Source organism: Podarcis liolepis, assembly GCF_965112155.1.
Source record: "Podarcis liolepis genome assembly, chromosome: 1".
NCBI classification, from domain to species: domain Eukaryota; kingdom Metazoa; phylum Chordata; class Lepidosauria; order Squamata; family Lacertidae; genus Podarcis; species Podarcis liolepis.
In genome coordinates this window covers 85,646,615-85,664,838 of record NC_139554.1, presented here as the reverse complement: position 1 = coordinate 85,664,838, position 18,224 = coordinate 85,646,615, and the positions used below count along the sequence as shown (strand labels likewise).

The window sequence follows — 18,224 nt, the reverse complement described above, 5'->3', positions numbered from 1 at the left end:
CTACCTACTACTAGTGTTGTTTTAAGTTACCAACATATATACAATTTGATTCACTACTGTATAGATACTGGGATAGGTGGAATCGCTTTCCTCCACCAGAGTTATTGAGAGGGATTGGACTATACATGCAAATACAATTAGTTTATTTCAGGGGGGGAGTTAACAGTGGCAAGTAGCAGTGGCGTAGCGTGGGTTGTCAGCACCCAGGGCAAGGCAAGTAATTTGCGCCCCCTAACCCGTGGATTTGCGCCCCCTAACCTGTGGATTTGCGCACCCTAACCCTAACCCCCAGATGTTGCGCCCGGTGCGGCCGGCCCCCCCTGCACACACCCCCCGCTACACCACTGGCAAGTAGTGAATGTACCATCTAAATCTTAGATAAGGTATGTTGTCAGGCCACAACTCCCATGAGCCCCAATCAACATTGCAGGCAGCCCAAGACCTTTGGTGGCAGGGGTGGCAGCCAATCTGAATAAAATATTGGGGGGGGGGGTTGCAGGTAAACCCCACCCCACATAACTGATCACATGATGCAGTGCATGCACACCATTTGAACGGCAATGCTCACGAACCTTTGGAAGGCCTGACCCAGTGGCGTAGCGTGGGGGGTGCAGGGGGGGCTGGCCGCACCGGGCGCAACATCTGGGGGTTAGGGTTAGGGGGCACAAATCCACGGGTTAGGGGGCGCAAATTACTTGCCTTGCCCCGGGTGCTGACAACCCACGCTACGCCACTGGCCTGACCCCCTCAAATATTTTATTGGGGCCGAAGGGACTTTGGCCCCTAAGAGTTGGCTCCTATGTCTGGCGGGCACAAGGTTGCAGAAGGGTGGGCGAATCGATTAACAGATTATCCGATGGTAGCGAAATGGAACCTCTTCATTCAGAGATGCTCGACCTCTGAGCATCTGGTACTGAGGACAAATATCAGGGAAGATCGTTGCCTTGCTGTGCTCCCTCTCAGCTTCTGGAAAGCATCTTGCGAGCCACGGTGGGAAACAACAGAAGCCTTTTGGCCGATTCTGCGAGGCTCCATGGCGAGGAGCGGATGGTGGAAGGAATCCGGTCCCTCCGGTCTCTTCGCCCCCCAAAGGAGGATGCGGCACCTTCGCCACGGCTCCGCTTGTGGGTGGGGGGCGGGGGGGGCACAGAATCACTTTCAGGTTAAAGGCCCATTAAGACCTCCGTCGGGGCTCGTTTCCTTGTTGGCTCAGAGGCACTGGAGCAGAAGCGCCGCCGAGCGAGGGCCATGCCAGGCGCTGTGTGTTTGCAAAGAGTTAAGGAGGCGGAAAATGCGAGGGCCGCGGCTGCCTCTCTCCATAGAAACGGCGATCTTTAACGGGGGGAACTTTATTAAAGTCCGATGGGGCGATAAGCGCCCGCGCCGCGCCTTTAATTAAAGCGCAGAGGAAATTGCAGGCGCCCAGGCCCTGCGCCCCTCGCAGGTTGCTTGGAGACTGCCCCCACCCTCGCCGCCGCTCTCCCCATCCCGCGCCCTGCCTCGACGGGTGGGGATCGTAATACATAATAACAACCATCATCTTCCCCAGGCGAAGGCAATAATACCCCCCGCGGGCGCGGGGTGGGCGCAGAGCTGCCATGAGACGCGGCGCGGCCCGGACCCTGCTGCTCAACATGTACCTGCCAGGTAGGGCAGGGACCAAAGGCGAGGGCTGCCTGGCGCCGCCGCCGCAGCTTTCCACGTGGTGGATCGGTCCCTTTCCTCCCAGCCCAGACCCGAGGCTCCCACCTCTGCCTCCCGTTTCTTCTCCTGCCCCTTTCCCCTAACTGCCATTTCTCCCCCTCCATGAAGATCGCTCCTTGGCGCTCTTCAGCAGGCGCGCAGAGCCGTCTCTCTCGCCGTCCCTCTTTAAAGCTGCCCCGACGGCTCCCATCGGAAGTCGGATTTCCTTTTTCCTGGACGCGTTTCCTGGCTTCATAGCGGCTTGGCATGGGTGGGGGGGCGAGGCAGAGCGGCAGAGGCGGGCGGCAGGGGGACTTTGAAATACAACCAGGCTCGCTCTGGAGAGAGAGAGAGGGAGCTTGTCCAACGCGCCCGCCCCCTCCATCAAGTCCCAATTACGGGGAGATTCTTGGGTGGGGACCGGGATCGGTTTGGGTTCGCGCTCATTTCCCCCACCTCTCTTTCTCTCTGTCTCTCTTCTTGCTGATCTTATTTGCAGACCCAGTTGGGGAAACTTTGTTCAAAGAAGGCAAAAGCCAGGCGTGGGGATCACTGGGGCCGGGAGTCCAAAAAGGTAAGACCCTCGCTTCCCCGCCTTCCCGGAAAGTAGGTGTGTGGTGCTACTGGGGCGCCTTTCAAGGCAGTCTGTTGCCAAAGGGCGATCAATTTGTAGGTTATTTTCGAAGGGCAAATTTGCTAATGTCCAAGGTGGGGTTCGTCTCGCATCATCTTCTTCTGCACCTGAGGCTAAGCAGAGAATGCGCATCATCCAATGCAACGAAGTCTCCCCTTCAGGGGTTCGAAATCTGTGCCTTATAGGAAGGAGCGCACCCTCTTTTCTCTAGCAAACGCTCTTTAAAGTTGGGTGGGCCCCCAAAACCTTAGAAATAAACGATGGTGTATATGTGTGGTCGTTGCAAAACCACTTCAAAAGCAACGCGGTACCCGAATCAGCTGCGGGTGCAAAACAAGAAGCTCGCCCGGGGCAGGATTTGATCCTTCCTGATATATCTATCATTTCAGTAATAATGCAGTTAGTAGGGTTAGGGTGTGCGCTGGTTGATTTGTACCTCTAAAGCACTTGGAGGCGCAAAGCCCCAAATAATGGAGGAAGTGTGGGAATCGTATGAGTTCTGTGGTTTTTTTTGACTAAAAAGAGAGAGAAAGGAGGAATTAATATCGACTTCCTTCTGTGAAATCCGATCCTTGGTCTGTCTGGCTCAGTATCGCCTGCCGTGGGTGGCAGCGGCTCTCCGGGGTTTTAGCCAGAGGGTCTTCCTCAGACCTACTTGGAGATGGCAGGAATTGAACTCAGCACCTTCTGTAAGTCAAGCGGGAGCACCTACAGCCGCTCCAAAACCTCTGCTTTAGTTTCCCATCGCTGTCAAGGGAACCTGCTCCTCAAATGCTTAAGGCGGCGAAGACGTCCTTCAACACCCTGCGCCTCCCGAAATCGGTGTTAGCTGGGATCAAACTGCGCGGAGAGCTGGACCCTGCCGTGGACTTCAGGGGATCTTGACCAGCAGGTTGCCACGGAAAGGAAAAATGGCACCCTTCCTTAAGGCTGCTGGCAGAGTAGTAAGCTTTGGTATTGCACCGGGCTCTGCTTCAGGCAAGATTGACTACTGCGTTGTTCAAATTCACGGGTTTCAGTGATTTTTTTTTTTTAAAGAGAAAACACTTTCAAGCTTTAGGAGCGTGGAGCGAGGCAAGCCCCCCCCCCCCCAGCTCTGTGTAGCTTGAAAACTTCCTCTTTTAATACACAGTACTGCAATTTTAGTGGCAAGCCCATCTGGGCAAAGAGGGGTCCTATTAAATCTCCTTTCTGCCCTCTAAGAACCGGCACCAAACATTCCCAACCCCGCCGCCACCAAGCGCCCTTTCCCTTCTTTCGGAGGCTTCCCCAGAAACCAGGCTCTGATCGGCCGGGCAACCTGGGTCCCTGCCCAAAGTCGTAGGGAGGGAAAGAATCGAGGGCATTTTCGGCAAGGAGCTGCGGGAGACGCCTTGAAATAAGGTGAGGCTGTTTTCTGGAGCAGAGAACTTAGCCGAAAAGCATGATATTCTGCAATATCATGGCTGGCTTCCGATTCATTTTTATTCTTATAAGAAGGTGAAAACAAAGTCACAGCCGCACTCCTAAGACTTCTCCCCGAGGAAGAGTTCTGTCCAAATGGCGCTGCAGAGAACTATTTGCATTCCCAACGCCCGTCTCTTGCACCACCTCGAAAATTCTCAGTCCCTCCGTTGGACACTTTCTCTCACCTTGGAGATAAGGAAACAAGCAGCCCAGTTAAGCCCCAGAACTTGGATCCCGTTCTTTCTGAAAGTATTAAATACGCTGAAATACCGCTGACTCAAAACACACGTACAGTAACTGTTTAACTGCGTTTCGGGGTTTGGGCCACTTAATTACAAAACAAACAAACGCGGGGAGACTCTCTAGCACCCCAGCCTAACATCAGCCCCGATTCAGCTGCCACTAACCCACGTCCCTCTTGGCTCAATCGGTTCCCACTGATGTGCGCCTCTGGCGCAGTTGGGGATCAGCCTTTGGCATTCGTTTCAGCGGGATCTCTCAGGCAGGTTTTCTAGGAAGTAGTAAATCCCCTGAGTTTAACGAGATGTCACTCTCAATCTGGACTACAGTCGAGGAAACCAACTTCTTTCTTAACCTGTTAATGCCAATAGCTACTACACAAATACGGGCTTAGAGGAGCGGGGGTGTCGCGTTCATCATTCCCAGGTGGGAGCGCCGGTGGTCCCTGGATGGCGCGGACTGACTGCTTAGAGCAATTTAGGCGCAGTTGGTTAGAGCATTTTTCACACCCCATTTCCTACGGAATCGTTTCGCAACAGTAGCAGAAATAATCTATAGCTTCTCAAAATCGCAGGTTTGAGGGAAAAGAGGCGCAGAAGTACCAACTTACTTATCTATCTATCGATCTATCTATCTATCTATCTATCTATCTATCTATCATCACCATCACAATTATTCTACCCCAGTTTTCTTCCATGGAGCTTCAAGTGTCCTACATAGCTCTCCCCTTTTCTCATCTTATTCTTACAACAACCCTGAGAGGTAAGCGAGGCTGAGCGAGGAAGCGACTGGCCCAAGGAGAACCGCTGGCTGAGTCGGGACTTGAATCCGGGCCTCACAGGTCCCAGCGCTCTAACTACGATGCCACACGGGCTAGCGGGTTTGGCAAAAGGGCGAAATGATGAACGAACGCCATAAAGCCAAGATTATGTTTATTATTTAAAAGAAATCTGATTTTATTTTACTTAGACGAAGTAACTCGTCGGTGTGCATTCACCAATTTTTATGTACACCTCCTATCTCAAATACAACTCTGAAGGGGGAGAGGAGAGGAATTCACAGTTTCGGGGGCTGGGGGATTCAACAAATGTCAAAATCCACAACACGCCTGTCTCGTGTTGCGGTGCATCGCTGGACAGATCTCAATACACCGAGAATGCAAAATAAATAGTTCCTCTTGAACCGGCCAAGAACTGACTCCGGTAAGAGAGAGTAAATAAATATTTCTAAATTCGGCCAATAGTGCCTAATATATGAATAACCTTAGCGGAACCAATAATTCGTATGCATACAGCACTGTAGAGCTTACAAAATACTTCAGGCGCCTTATCTTGTGTTGGTGCAATCCATAAAACTGCCTTGCAAGGTAGATCAATATTATTATCCCAGTACAGTATCTGGATTTTTTTCCTCACCAGGGCAGTGTATGTATATTGGATAAAATATACTGTATTAAATAACATTACGATATCACTTAAACTTAAAAGCACCAATAAAACACAAAAAATGCTATAATGCAGAAGGGCGGGGGCAAAACCCGATGTAAACAGATTCATCTGCTGAGAAATGTGGAGTGAGGCTTCCTTTAGAGCCGACTCCACCTGCAATTTATGCATCCTTACCCAAAAGTAAGGCTGCATTCCTATATTAACTCACCTTGGAGTAAATCCCACGGAACTCAGTGGCTTTCTTCCACGTCAGTGGGTAGAGGACTGAAGCCTACAAAATCGGTTACCGCAGAGGGGAGCCTGAAAAAAAAACCAAAAAACAATGACAAAGCGTGATACTGTACATCAACATCATTATATGTCAAACGTATGTATGAATCGCCTTTCTGCCGCCAAGACAGTAATTACAAGCACTGCAAGATTTAAAACCCACCAGTTTAAAGCAGAAGAAAACCAGAAAGAAGAATTAAAAAGCTAGGCGAAAGATGTAGGCCACCAGTTTGACCTCCCCAAGGGCGTTTAAGGCAGTCTCTTAGATAAACAGTGTTATTTTCGCCGCTGAAAATAAATGCTGCCCATTTATTGAATCTCGAGGTTGCAGATCAACGAAGCACAGCGGATAGGGTTTCTCCTTTCTAAGAGAGAGCGCTTTTTCGAGAAATAAGATGGGAATAAAGTTTTGGGGTCTTGGGGACATATTTTCCCTCCACAAGGTAGTTTCGTTTGCTATTGCCTGATCAATGGATTCCGCCCTTCGGTCTATTTGCAAAGTCAGTCTGCCACCAGTTGACGGCGTGCGTAATTTCTAAATAGCTTTGGGCACAATCACGATTTGAGGAGTTGATATCTGAAGTCCGGTTGATCTCAACAGCGGTGGGGGCGGGGAGCAGGCGAGGTTTTAGGGGGAATCCTATGCACATTTACCCGAGCGTAAACTTCATTGACCAGTCAACGACGCTTATTTCTGAGGAGCAGAAATTTGAGTAGGCGTGTTGTAGAGGATTGCAGTGTTAAGGTGAGGCAGTAGTCCCACGGCGATGGGTACGAAGTACTCTGCCTTAGAAGTGCTAAACAACCATGCTCCTTGGGTTTATATCTAGGGCGCACGGGGTTATACACAAGCACTTGCGTATATGTAACAGTGTGTATTAGCAAGCATACCCACTTTAAGTTAAGAGAGCACATTTGAAAACTGACACGTGTTGGAAATCAACTGCGATTGTCTTGGTTTTTAAACGTTCGATTCCCTTTATAAGACCGTGCACCCTTACAACATTATAGAGGCTGGTACGTGGTCGCCTTCTCCTAAAAGCCCAAAATGAATGGATCACACTTTTCCGCACCTGGAACTCAGAATTGTGAAGAGGAGGGTTAGCGCTTGGACCAAAGCTCTTTCCTCTTCCGGGTTTCATTTATCTGACTTCAAATGTGCTATAGCCTTCCAGATGTTGCATGGACTACACTTCTCCTTTTCTCTGACCATTGGCCTTGCTGGCTGGGGCTGATGGAATGCAACAGCACCTGGAGGACCGGTTCCCTATCCCCTCTGATTCAGCTGTGCCCCCCCCCAAATATTTGTTGCTTAAGTTAAATTTTATATTGGGCGACTGGTTTCCCCAGCAGCAAGTACGAAATACTTGTTCAGGTTAAAACTGTCAGCGCTTTTCCTTGTGGCACCTTAGAGATTAGCAGGTTATTTTCTTGGGCTAAAATCCACTCAGCATCTGATGAAGTGGGCTGTAGTCAATGAATGCTTGTGCTTGCGTTAGGGTGATAGCCAGCCTTAGTGATACTCCAGCAGCCACAATGAAATCAGTGGACTCCAGTGGCCCCTTGATCTCACTAGGCTGCTCTGAGTATCACTAACCTTGGATATCACACTTAGTCTTCCAGAGGCTATAAGACCCTTTGTCGATTTTACTGCCACATATTAACAGGGTTACCCCTCTGGAAATGTTTCATCTTTTATCTGTAGACTGGCCTACACATGCAGCAGAATAAAGTTTTTGTGGGTAGATGAGGAAAGTCATTTTTTAAAACATTCCCCTAAGGAAAAAAAAAGCTCTTTGAAAGTAGAAAGCTAGCAGCTCAGGGAGAAAGGTTTTAGCCCAGCCACCTCTCTGCTGTTCTAGTTTTCTACTTGCAAAAGAGTGGTGGGTTTCTTGGGGGGGGGGTTACACAGGGAAAGATTAAGAAATGTGATTTCCCTACCTGGCATCTGAAATGTGTACCATCTATTCTACCATCACCCAGTCTACCACCTCATTCTGTTGCAAGTGTAGAGGAGGCCTCTCTAGACTACAATAAAAAAGGAAAGTTAATTTCCAATGATTAGGATCATAGGTTATTTCAGAACCATTTGTTCAGGACAGCAACATCAATAGATGTGTGTGAAACTGCTAGCACTGGTCAAATGCTGAACAATATTTTATGTCACTTTATAATAGCACTCAAACCAGTCACTTGTCAATGTTTAAGCTGACACATATGGCTGTGTGAATCAGCTCTTCTTGTCTTGGAAGAAGTAAAGTTAAAAAATTATATCATTAGTAGTGTGAGATTCCATAATTGTACACATACAGAAGGTTGGTTCAGATATTTTATTTATTTAATTAGTTATATGAAATATGTCTGTGTTCACTATGCATATTGTAATGTAACCTATCTGACTATCTAGAAACACAGAGCACTGGTTTTGTTTTTCATTTTCTGACCTCCATTCCTTCAAATTAGTTCAGACAAAGCAACTTCTCAGGTTTACCTGTAGTAAATAAATGCATCAGTTGTATATTTATTATACAAATTTTGCTTAAAAAACAAAGCAAAAATATTTAGCAGGAAGCAACACAATAGGTGTGCCAAGCTGTGTAAACCATAATACGCTATAGCGCTTTGTTTGTATCTACGGTAATTGGTCACAACAGTCAAATGAGTGTAAGGCTGTGATCTTCACTGCAAACTTACTTGGGGTATTAAATTCTAGGGTGCTTCTGGATGGGGGCTTAATATTGCAAACAGCTCATTCAGATACGGTAAATGGGGGGGGGGGGAGGTGGGCTTTTTTAAAATATCAGATTTTCCAATCCAGACTAAATAGGGGGAAATACGAACTGGTGTTTTTATGCCAATGATGTCATGTGGATGCTGTGAAAACCTGCACACATAGAGGTAATGATTCTGCAACATACACCCACTTAAAAGCACTGCATCTCATATAGAATGGATTCACTTCCTAGTAAAGGTATATAGAGAAGAAAAAGAATATGGATACATTATTTTTTTTAATGAGGAAGGTTTTGGAGTGACTGGGAAAATGCAAAGGATTCAGCTCTGAAGAGTTCAAAGCAGTCAACAGTGTGAGCTATTTGGCTTTCTTAACAGACACAGAGGAATAAGAGTATTATTATATCTTTGAGGGTGGGACAGTGGTTATGGGAAAGGGATTAAAATATTGTTGTGAGTTGGGGGGGGGGGTTAGGTTATATGATGCCTAAGTCCCTTCGAATTCCTGGATCCAGCAAGGGTTAAAATCTAATAGAGGATTCTATTGCTGAATTACCAGTAGCCAGGCAAGGGCCATAGTTATCACCTAAGTATGGTCCTTAGTCTGACAAAGAAAGCTGTTCTGTGCCAGAGGGTAAATGGGTGAGCCTCCTCTTTCACCTGGCTGCTGGGGAGGACAATATCCATAGCTGTGTGAGAGAGCTGGGCTAGAAGAAGGCTGCAGGCAGAAGCCAGGGAGTGAGAGGCATGACTGATTCCAAGACTGTGTCTGTGAAAGAAGCAAGACCACTTGGAGTGTTAATGCTGTAAGCCTCTTTATCTTGAGCTCTGGTTCTATATACAGTATGTGTAAATAAGGACACCACAGTCTCCACTGTCCCCCATTCCAATGAAACGGGACCCTGGGTAAGTTCCTGGAACCCCTGAAATCTTGCACCTCTTTGAGATTGGGGTGGCATGCAACATTATATTTTGAGCTCTTCTAGTGGGAGCCTTACGTCATAGAAACTTATTGGTTAGTAATTATGGGTAGGGGGAAATAGGAAAACAGTTGACACTTCATATTTTGGCTCAGCCAGGAGTCTGATGTACCTTTTGTTTACCTTTAAATGTCCAGATGATAAGGAAGGATGGCAAGGATTTAGAGCAAAAGGAACACAGCAGTCAGTGGGTGGACTCCAACATAGCATTAAGTTGGGTATGCAGGAGCAGAAGGAGGTTTACCCTCGCTTCCCCTATTCTCTCCCCCCTCCCTTCATGCCTCCCCCTAACCCTGTTCTGAAGGTTCCCCAACCCTTTTGTTGCTTGTATTTCCTTTTGTTGTTGCCTTTACTTGTGTTTTAATCTGGAAGTTGCTTTCCAGGCCATTGGGGATAGAAATCTTTTGGGAAAGTGTTATGTTAGACTTGGGCCCCAAATATCTGAAACAACACCTTCCCTGTACAGCAACCCTGGAATTAAGATAAAAGAAGGAGGGCCTTCTGGTGGTTTTGTTGCTCTCAGTAGTTGTGAGTGGGTTGAGCTCATGACAGAGCCTTTTTGGTGATGGCCCCAAGAAATGCATCTGACACCACTTCTCTACAGCTTCCATTGACCACTGAAGACACATCTCTTTACCGTGGCCTTTGAAATGGAAGTTTTGATGTTGGTGTCTTTTAACTGGAAGGATTATTGATGTTGAGCTTTATTGGGGGTGTTGTTTAGTTTTGACTGTTTTAATATGCTGTAATCTGCCCTGAGCGTTCTAGTGTAGGGCAGCTAAGAAAGAACATTATCATTGTTTACTTATTTAGACTGTCTAGGTAGAGATGGATCTAGTGGCTAGTTGGTGTCTTCAGCATTTGTGTTTAGCATAACATTTAGTCTGGCCCTCAGAATTGGCCTGGGCAAGCCAAACATAATGCCCTCCTGATGCGGCTGGACTCCAGTTCCTGTCAGCCCCAGTCCACCTGCCCATGGCCCAGAGTCAAAGATCATGGAAGCTTTATTCTAACAACTCCTGTAGCAGCAATCCTGGGCTACAAGAATGTGTGGGTCAGCATAAAGGCAGCTTCCTATGTTCATGTGAGGGTGGCAGGTCTGCCCCTTCAAGATGGGCCTTTCTCACTGCCCCTCTTTTGGCTTTTCAGGCAGTGGGCAGATCCAGTTGTGGCAATTTCTGCTGGAGCTGCTTTCTGATCGTGCCAATCTCAACTGCATCGCTTGGGAGGGCACCAATGGAGAGTTCAAACTCCTGGATCCCGACGAGGTGGCCCGGCGCTGGGGGGAGCGCAAGAGCAAGCCCAACATGAACTATGACAAGCTGAGCCGGGCCCTGCGCTACTACTATGACAAGAACATCATGACCAAGGTCCACGGCAAACGCTACGCCTACAAGTTTGACTTCCAGGGCCTGGCCCAAGTCTGCCAGCCAGCAACACCCGACCACACCCTCTACAAATTCCAGGCACCCCTGCCCTTCTCTGGCATTTCCAAACTCAACATCATGGCCTCGGGGGTGACTCCAACCAGCTTCTCCTATTGGCCAGGCTCTACCCCCACTCTGTACCCCAGCCACGGCTTGCAGCCTTCAGCGCCCTTCAGTGCCATGGCAACCTCCCATATCAACAACATGAACAGCCACTACCACTAGGCCTCTCACCACTGCAGGGCAAGGGGGAGGGATGGGGGAGAGAAGGGACGGCCCTCAGATTTCATCCTAAGACACTTCCCATTTTGACCAAGGAGGCAACTGTGTGCAGCAGGGAGGGACACTGTATTGAGACGACATCTTAAGATGGGCTGGACCTCAGCAAAGGCATTGGATGATCTAGGGGGCATTTTGTGGGGGGTGAGCTCCCTCCCCATTGAATACAGGGCCCTTCATTTTGTAGAGAACATTTCAGCAATGCCCCCAATTTCTCGCTTTCTTTTTTTCAAACCCCTCTCCCACTATATTGAAATGGCTTCAGAACGCTCTTGTATGTTTTGAAGTCTGGTCATGGACAGGACCAGCAAGGGCTCAGCCTAGCCACACACATACAGTCACACATCCTGAGAGGTTGATGATGGAGGTGAGATAGACTTTCAGGTCAAAGTTAGGCATCCTTGTGAGGTGGGGAAATGCTCCTCCTCCTTTTAAAATCCTGCTGGACACGAAGTCCACTCCCTTAGCTTCAGTGTCTTCATCTTTCCTGGATTAGATACATGGACAGGAATCTCATCCTATCAGGAATCCTGTACTGAACAGGAATACATTACATAGCTGCCATCAGATTTAGCTGGCTGATGATGCCAACTGAGGGCAATTGAAATGGGTGAATGGACATTTTCACAAGGAGGGCTTAAAGGGGGAGGGATTTCTTTTCTTTTCTTATTCTTTTGCTATTGCCTGAAGTGCTGACAAAACCAAGTTTTGGTTCAGCCCTATTCAAAATGCAGTTCTGCAGATACTTCATTAACCCACAGGAATTAATATTAAAGCAGGAGGACACAAATATATGAAAAGATGTGGCATGGTGTTCCCCAAGCTCCAAGAATTTAAATGTATCTGCCTGAGCCTGAGGTCTCTGATCTCACAAACTAGTCTAGGCATCAAACACCCCTCTATGAGCCCCAGCCTAATTCTCAGTCCAGCTGGGCTTCCTCTTTGCCCCCAAACCAAATCCTTTAATGCTGAACACACACAAGAGTTGCTGCTTCCATGTAGGCAGCACCAAAATACAAGTGTGGTAAAATTTGTCATTGTATAAAGTTTCATTTTTAAAAAATAGTGAGGCAATATAATGGAAATGAAATATTCAATGAAATTCATTCTTTGCCCACTCTAAGTAACTATCATTATCACCATCATCATTATTAAATGTATTCATATCCCACCTTTCTCCCAAGTTGGGATTCAAGGTGGCTTCCAACATCTAAGAACATCATTATATAATACAAGTAATATAAACTAGTTAAAAACAATACTTAAAACACACTTAGAACCAGCAGTTAAAATAGGGAACTACCATGTATAACATCAGGATCTGTTGCTTTGAACACACTCTAGAGTTTGGGGGTGGAAGCTGTGGCCAAACACATATTTTTATTTATTTATTACATTTGTATACCACCCTATACCTGCAGATCTCAGAGTGGTATACAAATTTAATAAACAAATTTATCAGTACAGCTGTGTCGTCTCACACAATCTCGCACCCAAACTACCCAAGAGAGACACTAAATGGTTACCATTATCAACAGGGCACACATGAAACTTAAAGAGGTTTGTGCTTTAAAAAGTCAAAGCTACATTGGCCAGAATGTTCATTTGCGTTTACAAATGCCTTTCCTCTGTTTTCCACGTGGAAGAGAAATCCACCAGAGGCTCAAATAGTGACATGCGCCTCATGTGTCATTGGCATTTTGACCTCTGAACCCTAAAAGTCATATTGATGACTCCTGTTCAGCATGGAAATGCACTTCAAATGGCATACAGAGATTCTTTTATTACAATAAGTTATATACCATTTAATTGCATAATTTCTAAGCAGTGTACAAGAGGGATATAACGGACACCAGAAAACCTGCCGGAAAAACTGAGATGGTAGCTAAAGTCAAGAAAAAACAATTGTCCTGGAAAACAGACTGCTTCTGCCCCTTCCTTTGCTTTCATGATTTCATCCCCTTTTGTCCCATTCTCAGGTTGATGGACATCATTTCAGGTTTCTGTATTTGTGTGTGTGACAATGTTCAAAGACCTACTCTTAAATATATTCATGGTAAAATGCAAAAAGAGGGGAAAAAGGAAAAGTGTACTTTACTAGCACTTGTTCTGGTTCCTTTCTGGGGGTTCTTGATTTTAAAAAATGAGAAGAAGACACAAGACATACGGGTGCTCCTGAGGAAAAATTCCACCGAAAATGAAGCACAGGGGCAGAAAAGAACGCATAATGCCCTGCACAAGAGGCAACTTGATGGGATCCTGTTCCAACCGCAAGGCTTTGCCTATATAAGGTAGGGGAAATGTAAACCCTCTTTGAAAATCCCAGGAGAAATGCAAGCTATTTCATTCATCCAGGGGGAGCTATGTACACCCAGAAGCCTAGAGCAGGGGTAGGGAACCTGCAGCCCTCCAGATGTTGTAGGAATACAACTTCTCCCACCATCCCTGGCTATTGGCCACGCTGGCTGGGGCCAATAAGACTTAAGGTCCAGCAACAACTGAAAGGCCACAGGTTGCCCACTCCTGGTCTAAAGGAACCTCTTACCTAGCTGGAAACATGGCAGGAACCTAGTACCAACCTCAGATTTGGGGGGGGGGGGTGAATGCTCACAGTACACCACCTTTCTCAATTCTCCTCTCTCTCACTCACATTGCCAATGGTCATTTGTTCATTCTCTCCCTATGGGTCTACAGCTCATCACCCAGAGGGAAAGCGCAAGTTGAGCGGAGGAGGATGACCCATCTTTTCTCTCCAGGCACTTCCTGCATACTTAGAGATGGTAGACAAACAGGCAGTGACAGCAAAAAGGAGAAGGAGACTCTAGGAATCAACAATGAGTCCCCTCTGCAGGGGCGTAGACTTTGGCAGGCACCTGACAATGTCCGGCCCCTATTATGGCCTTAGAAGCACACACCTGCTTTCACCAGTGTGGTGTAGTGGTTAAGAGTGGTGGAATCGTAATCTGGGGAACCGGGTTCGCTTCCCTGCTCTTCCACATGCAGCTGCTGGGTGTCCTTGGGCTAGTCACACTTCTCTGAAGTCTCTCAGCCCCACTCACCTCACAGAGTGTTTGTTATGGGGGAGGAAGGGAAAGGAGAATGTTAGCCACTTTGAGACTCCTTAAGGGGAGTGAAAGGCGGGATATCAAATCCAAACTCCTCCTCCACCACCACCTTTTGAAAGTGCTTCCCCTAAGCAAACACAACCTGGTCCATAATAGTGCTACTGACAGAGTCTCTGTCTCCCTCCCACCAGGCACGTGGCCTCTGGAAGCTTGTGCAGAAGGGAATGAGGACCACAGGCTGCAGAAGGTTCCCCATGCCTGCCCTGCAGTGTTTGTTTGTGTGAGTGTGACACAGGGAGGGGAGGGAGATACTGGCCTGCTCAGGCAGTTATCTGCAGCCTCCTGGAAGCCTTCAGGAGAGAACACAGAGGTCTGGGGTGGGGGATTTAGCTTGCAATCCATACCACTTATAAATTCTCACACGTCTCAGCTGCGGTAAGATATAGTGCAGGAGATGGAAGCTGTGCTACTTTCTCCGCTTCTTAACTCTGCCTCCTAAAAACTGCTTTTCTGCCTCTTTTTCCTTAAATCCTTTTTGTTTAGGCTTTGCTGCCTGTGTTTATCAGGAAACACCTAGTTTGGCTCAAAATTGCTTGCTATTTCTGTGAAAGAAAGTGCTCTGGTTATGTCCAGCAGGGGGCAGTGGTGAAACACAGATAAGCCGCCCCATTGCATATTTGAGAATACTGTTAAACTGTGAACCACTTCCAGGTAGCAGCTATTTTAGTCTACTGGGACTCCTCCAGACAACCTGTTTATTGAGCATTCATCCTGATCATCCCACACTTTCCTAACCACAAAAGGCTTGTTTGTCTTTAAGTAGATTTATTGCACTAGGACAACAGGGCAACTTAATCCGCTTTAGGTGTGCAAACCCAAATTGTGCTTGAATCCATCCTACAACACAGTGACAGTTTGCAGGCACCCTTGAAGTAAAAATAAACATGAGTCCTGTGGCATTTAATCAGATGAAGTGCTATCCTCTCTTGGCAGATACATGGATGCAGACAGAAGTGGGAGAAGTTCTGGCAAAGCGAAAAAGAGGTGGATCACAGTACTTCTTAGGGCAAAAATGAAAACAAGTATAAAAGATCCAATCAGAGTGGGAGTGACCCGCTCCAAACATGATAAATGAATAAAACAAGGGCACTTCTGAGCATCACTATTCTGTTACATACTGGAAAATTAAGGTTACGTCATTACAGTTGATTAGGGCAGAGATGTACATAGGCTCCCTTGCGCCCTTGTCAAGGAGATGTATTGGTGTGTCCGCCCCCCCCATCCCATTGGCCCATGCCAATGACAGGATTCCTCCGCCAAGTCACACAGAGAAGGCAGCGTGCCTCACCTGGCTGCCCAGAGCAGTGGAGGAGGAGCCCAAGGAGTCTGTGGACAGGCAGGTGGGCTCCTAGCCACTTCAGGCCAGAGTGGAGAGTCCCAATTTTGCAACCACTGGACCTGTCACTTTGGCGAGGGCCAACCTGACCTACCCTTAGGTAGGTACACCCCTGAATTGAGGGGTGTTGCACAACACACCCTCTTGCCAAAAAGATTGGACTTTTTGCAGTAAGAAAAGTGATGGGGGAAAGGCACTTGAACGTGTGGAATAACACTTGCTTTGATATGAACATCATCTAATCTCTCCCACAAACAAATCAGGATGAACGCATGTTAAGTAGCCAACATCATCTACTCTCCCTGCAGTGCAAACTAATTGGGATCAATTCACAATGAACATGTTGACAGGGCTCCTTGGAGAAAGAGCAAAATACATGTGACAATGCTGTTCTGACGTTACCAATGAAACATCTCATTATTTGTAGCCAGTGCAAGGTTTTGGAGGGGGAATTTCTCATGCTTTGCAAGTACTAAGAGTCACATTGGGACAGGAATCTTAGTCCTGCGGGCCAAATGCGACCTACACACCTCTCTATCTGGGACTCTGCCCAGGCCTCAGCTCCTCCACCACACTTTCTCTCCAGCCCACACCCTTCACCAGCCTTGGTTCGCACCCTCTGTGTGTGTTTCTGCCTGGCCTTTGCTTTGACAATGCCTCTTGTTTGCTTGCTTGGATGGATGGCGAAAAGAGAGGGGTGTGTGCAGAAACAAGCCTATTATGCAAAGGTAAAATTTACATTAATTGCTCCTCCTTCCACCCCGCCCCCAAGCAGATGACACGTATACACCCAAGTTGCCCAGAAGGGAATGCATCCCTCTAGCTGAGAAAGGTTCCACACCCCTGCAGTGGGATATCTGAAATGCTTTATAGTCAAAAGGCAATGAAGTAAAATCAAGTTTCAGTCTTGGAAAACTTTTAGAATTTCCAGCAAGTGGCAAATCTAGTCTCAGTTTTCTTAACTTCCACTGCTTTATGCTTCACATTTTCATTTTTTTGGAATTATGTTATCTGTGGCAGTTATCTATGAAAGATAACATTCTGATAAATTTGGGGGTGGGTAGTAATATGTCAGGAAGAAATAATGTTTGTTTGTTTTTTTAATCCAACAATGTAAGCTTTCATTTTTGCAATAAGTGAAGAGTAATTTTTGGACTAAAAAATGTTGCACTGTCCTCTGAGCTGGGATGTAATACAAGATCTTACCATAAGGTGTCTCACTACCCCCAGCATCACAGATACAGAAAGAGTCTTGCTGTGGAGTGTGCAATATAAGCAAACAATGGGACTTCTGATGTGTTTTATTATATTACTTGTCCGCACAGGGTCCCATGAAGTTACAGGAGTGCTCTTAAACATGATGGCTTCCTCCCCATAGCACAATTTCCTTTTCTCTCCACATATCTAAAGAGTCGCCTCACTTATACTGCCCCACTTTTGAATCTCATCATTCTCACAGAGATCGTGTTATATTTCTGCAGGGGCTGACCGCCCATCTCTTCCTATACCCACACCTCTATTTATGTCTCCACACCTGGCTTCAGCTTTCCCCCTTTTTTCAGCAACATAGAGTCACAGAATTTTAGAGTTGGAAGGGACCCCACGGGTCATATAGTTCAAGCCCCAGCAATGCAGGAATCCTGACCACAACTGTCCCTGGGTGGGCTTGAACCACCAACCTTCTGGTTAACAGCCAGGCACATTGACCCATTGTGCCATGAATCACCTGGGAGGATGGTGGTCCATCAACCAACTCATTAAACCTATGGACCTCTCCATAAGCTGCATACCCAAGATATCTTTAAAGCACATTCAAAACACACTCTTTCTGTCAAACGGTTCTGGGAACTGTAGTTAATCCCTCACAGAATTACAATTCCCAGCAGCCCTCAACAGAACTACAGTGCCCAGAATTCTTTGCGGGAAAGAATGCCCTCCAAAGGTGTTTTAAAGGGCTAGTGTGTACACAGCTGCAATCCACTGTTGCTGACCTCACGGGAGACTAATTCATCACCCAGTAAAAAACTTAAGTTGACCAAAGAACTAATTCAGAATAATTTCAGGCAGATATTACATTGTGTGTTAAACTTCCATGTTCCCTAAAAAGCTATTCTTAGAAAATACTTCTCATGATTGGCAAATAAATGAGAGAGAGAAGCAATGCGGCTGCTTTCCTAAGTGGCCTTGCCTTTTGAAATGTTGTGCTCTTCACGGCCCCACCCACAGCAGCTGTCACTGTGCAACACACCCTACACACACACACACACACACACACACACACACTTTCATTGCCCGGATCCTGGCACAGAGCCCCTCCCTGGATTTCCCAGTGCTGACGTCAATTCTCCTTGTGTGCCTTTGTTAAATGGCTATTGCCAGATGCTTCAACTCTATGTGGCTTTCAGCCAAGAACCTCTGAGAGCTAGGGATTATGCTTCAGAGGAGGCAAAGGCAGATTGGGCAGGAGTGGGGAGAGCAGAGACACATTGTCCCTCTAATTGCAGTCACTTTCTAAATTGCTGATTTACAAGTAATCCTGCCCAAGACCTGATGGGTACCATGGAGACCATTTGAGTAACACCTGGGGCCATAACTTCACAAAACAGCTAGCGTTGTCAGTTTC

The 18,224-nt window shown here is 47.0% G+C and overlaps 1 protein-coding gene and 1 long non-coding RNA gene across 5 annotated transcripts in view; one reads left to right on the top strand and one right to left on the bottom strand.

Moving 5' to 3' along the window:
• The first annotated feature begins 741 nt into the window (after window positions 1–741).
• Window positions 742–13,227, top strand: FEV (FEV transcription factor, ETS family member). 2 transcript variants are annotated; one of them, XM_083505509.1, is made up of 3 exons: window positions 742–1,647; window positions 2,183–2,257; window positions 10,584–13,227. In XM_083505509.1, the coding sequence occupies exons 1-3, from the start codon at window positions 1,599–1,601 to the stop codon at window positions 11,084–11,086; spliced, it is 627 nt and encodes a 208-aa protein (XP_083361635.1). In that variant the 5' UTR covers window positions 742–1,598; the 3' UTR covers window positions 11,087–13,227. The 2 variants fall into 2 exon arrangements, with proteins under 2 accessions (XP_083361635.1, XP_083361634.1); XM_083505508.1 differs by lacking the exon at window positions 742–1,647 and having other exon boundaries at window positions 1,794–2,257.
• Window positions 3,746–18,224, bottom strand: part of LOC310708094 — a 30,275-nt gene continuing 15,796 nt past the window's right edge. Inside the window, exons 2-4 of one of the 3 annotated variants that reach the window (XR_014526846.1) lie at window positions 7,663–7,749; window positions 5,660–5,751; window positions 3,746–3,948 (exon numbers count right to left, since the gene is read on the bottom strand). This is a non-coding gene — a long non-coding RNA (uncharacterized lncRNA). Of the gene's footprint in view, window positions 3,949–5,659; window positions 5,752–7,662; window positions 7,750–14,055; window positions 14,078–18,224 lie in introns of those variants that run through there. The other 2 variants (XR_014526847.1, XR_014526845.1) reach the window with 2 other exon arrangements.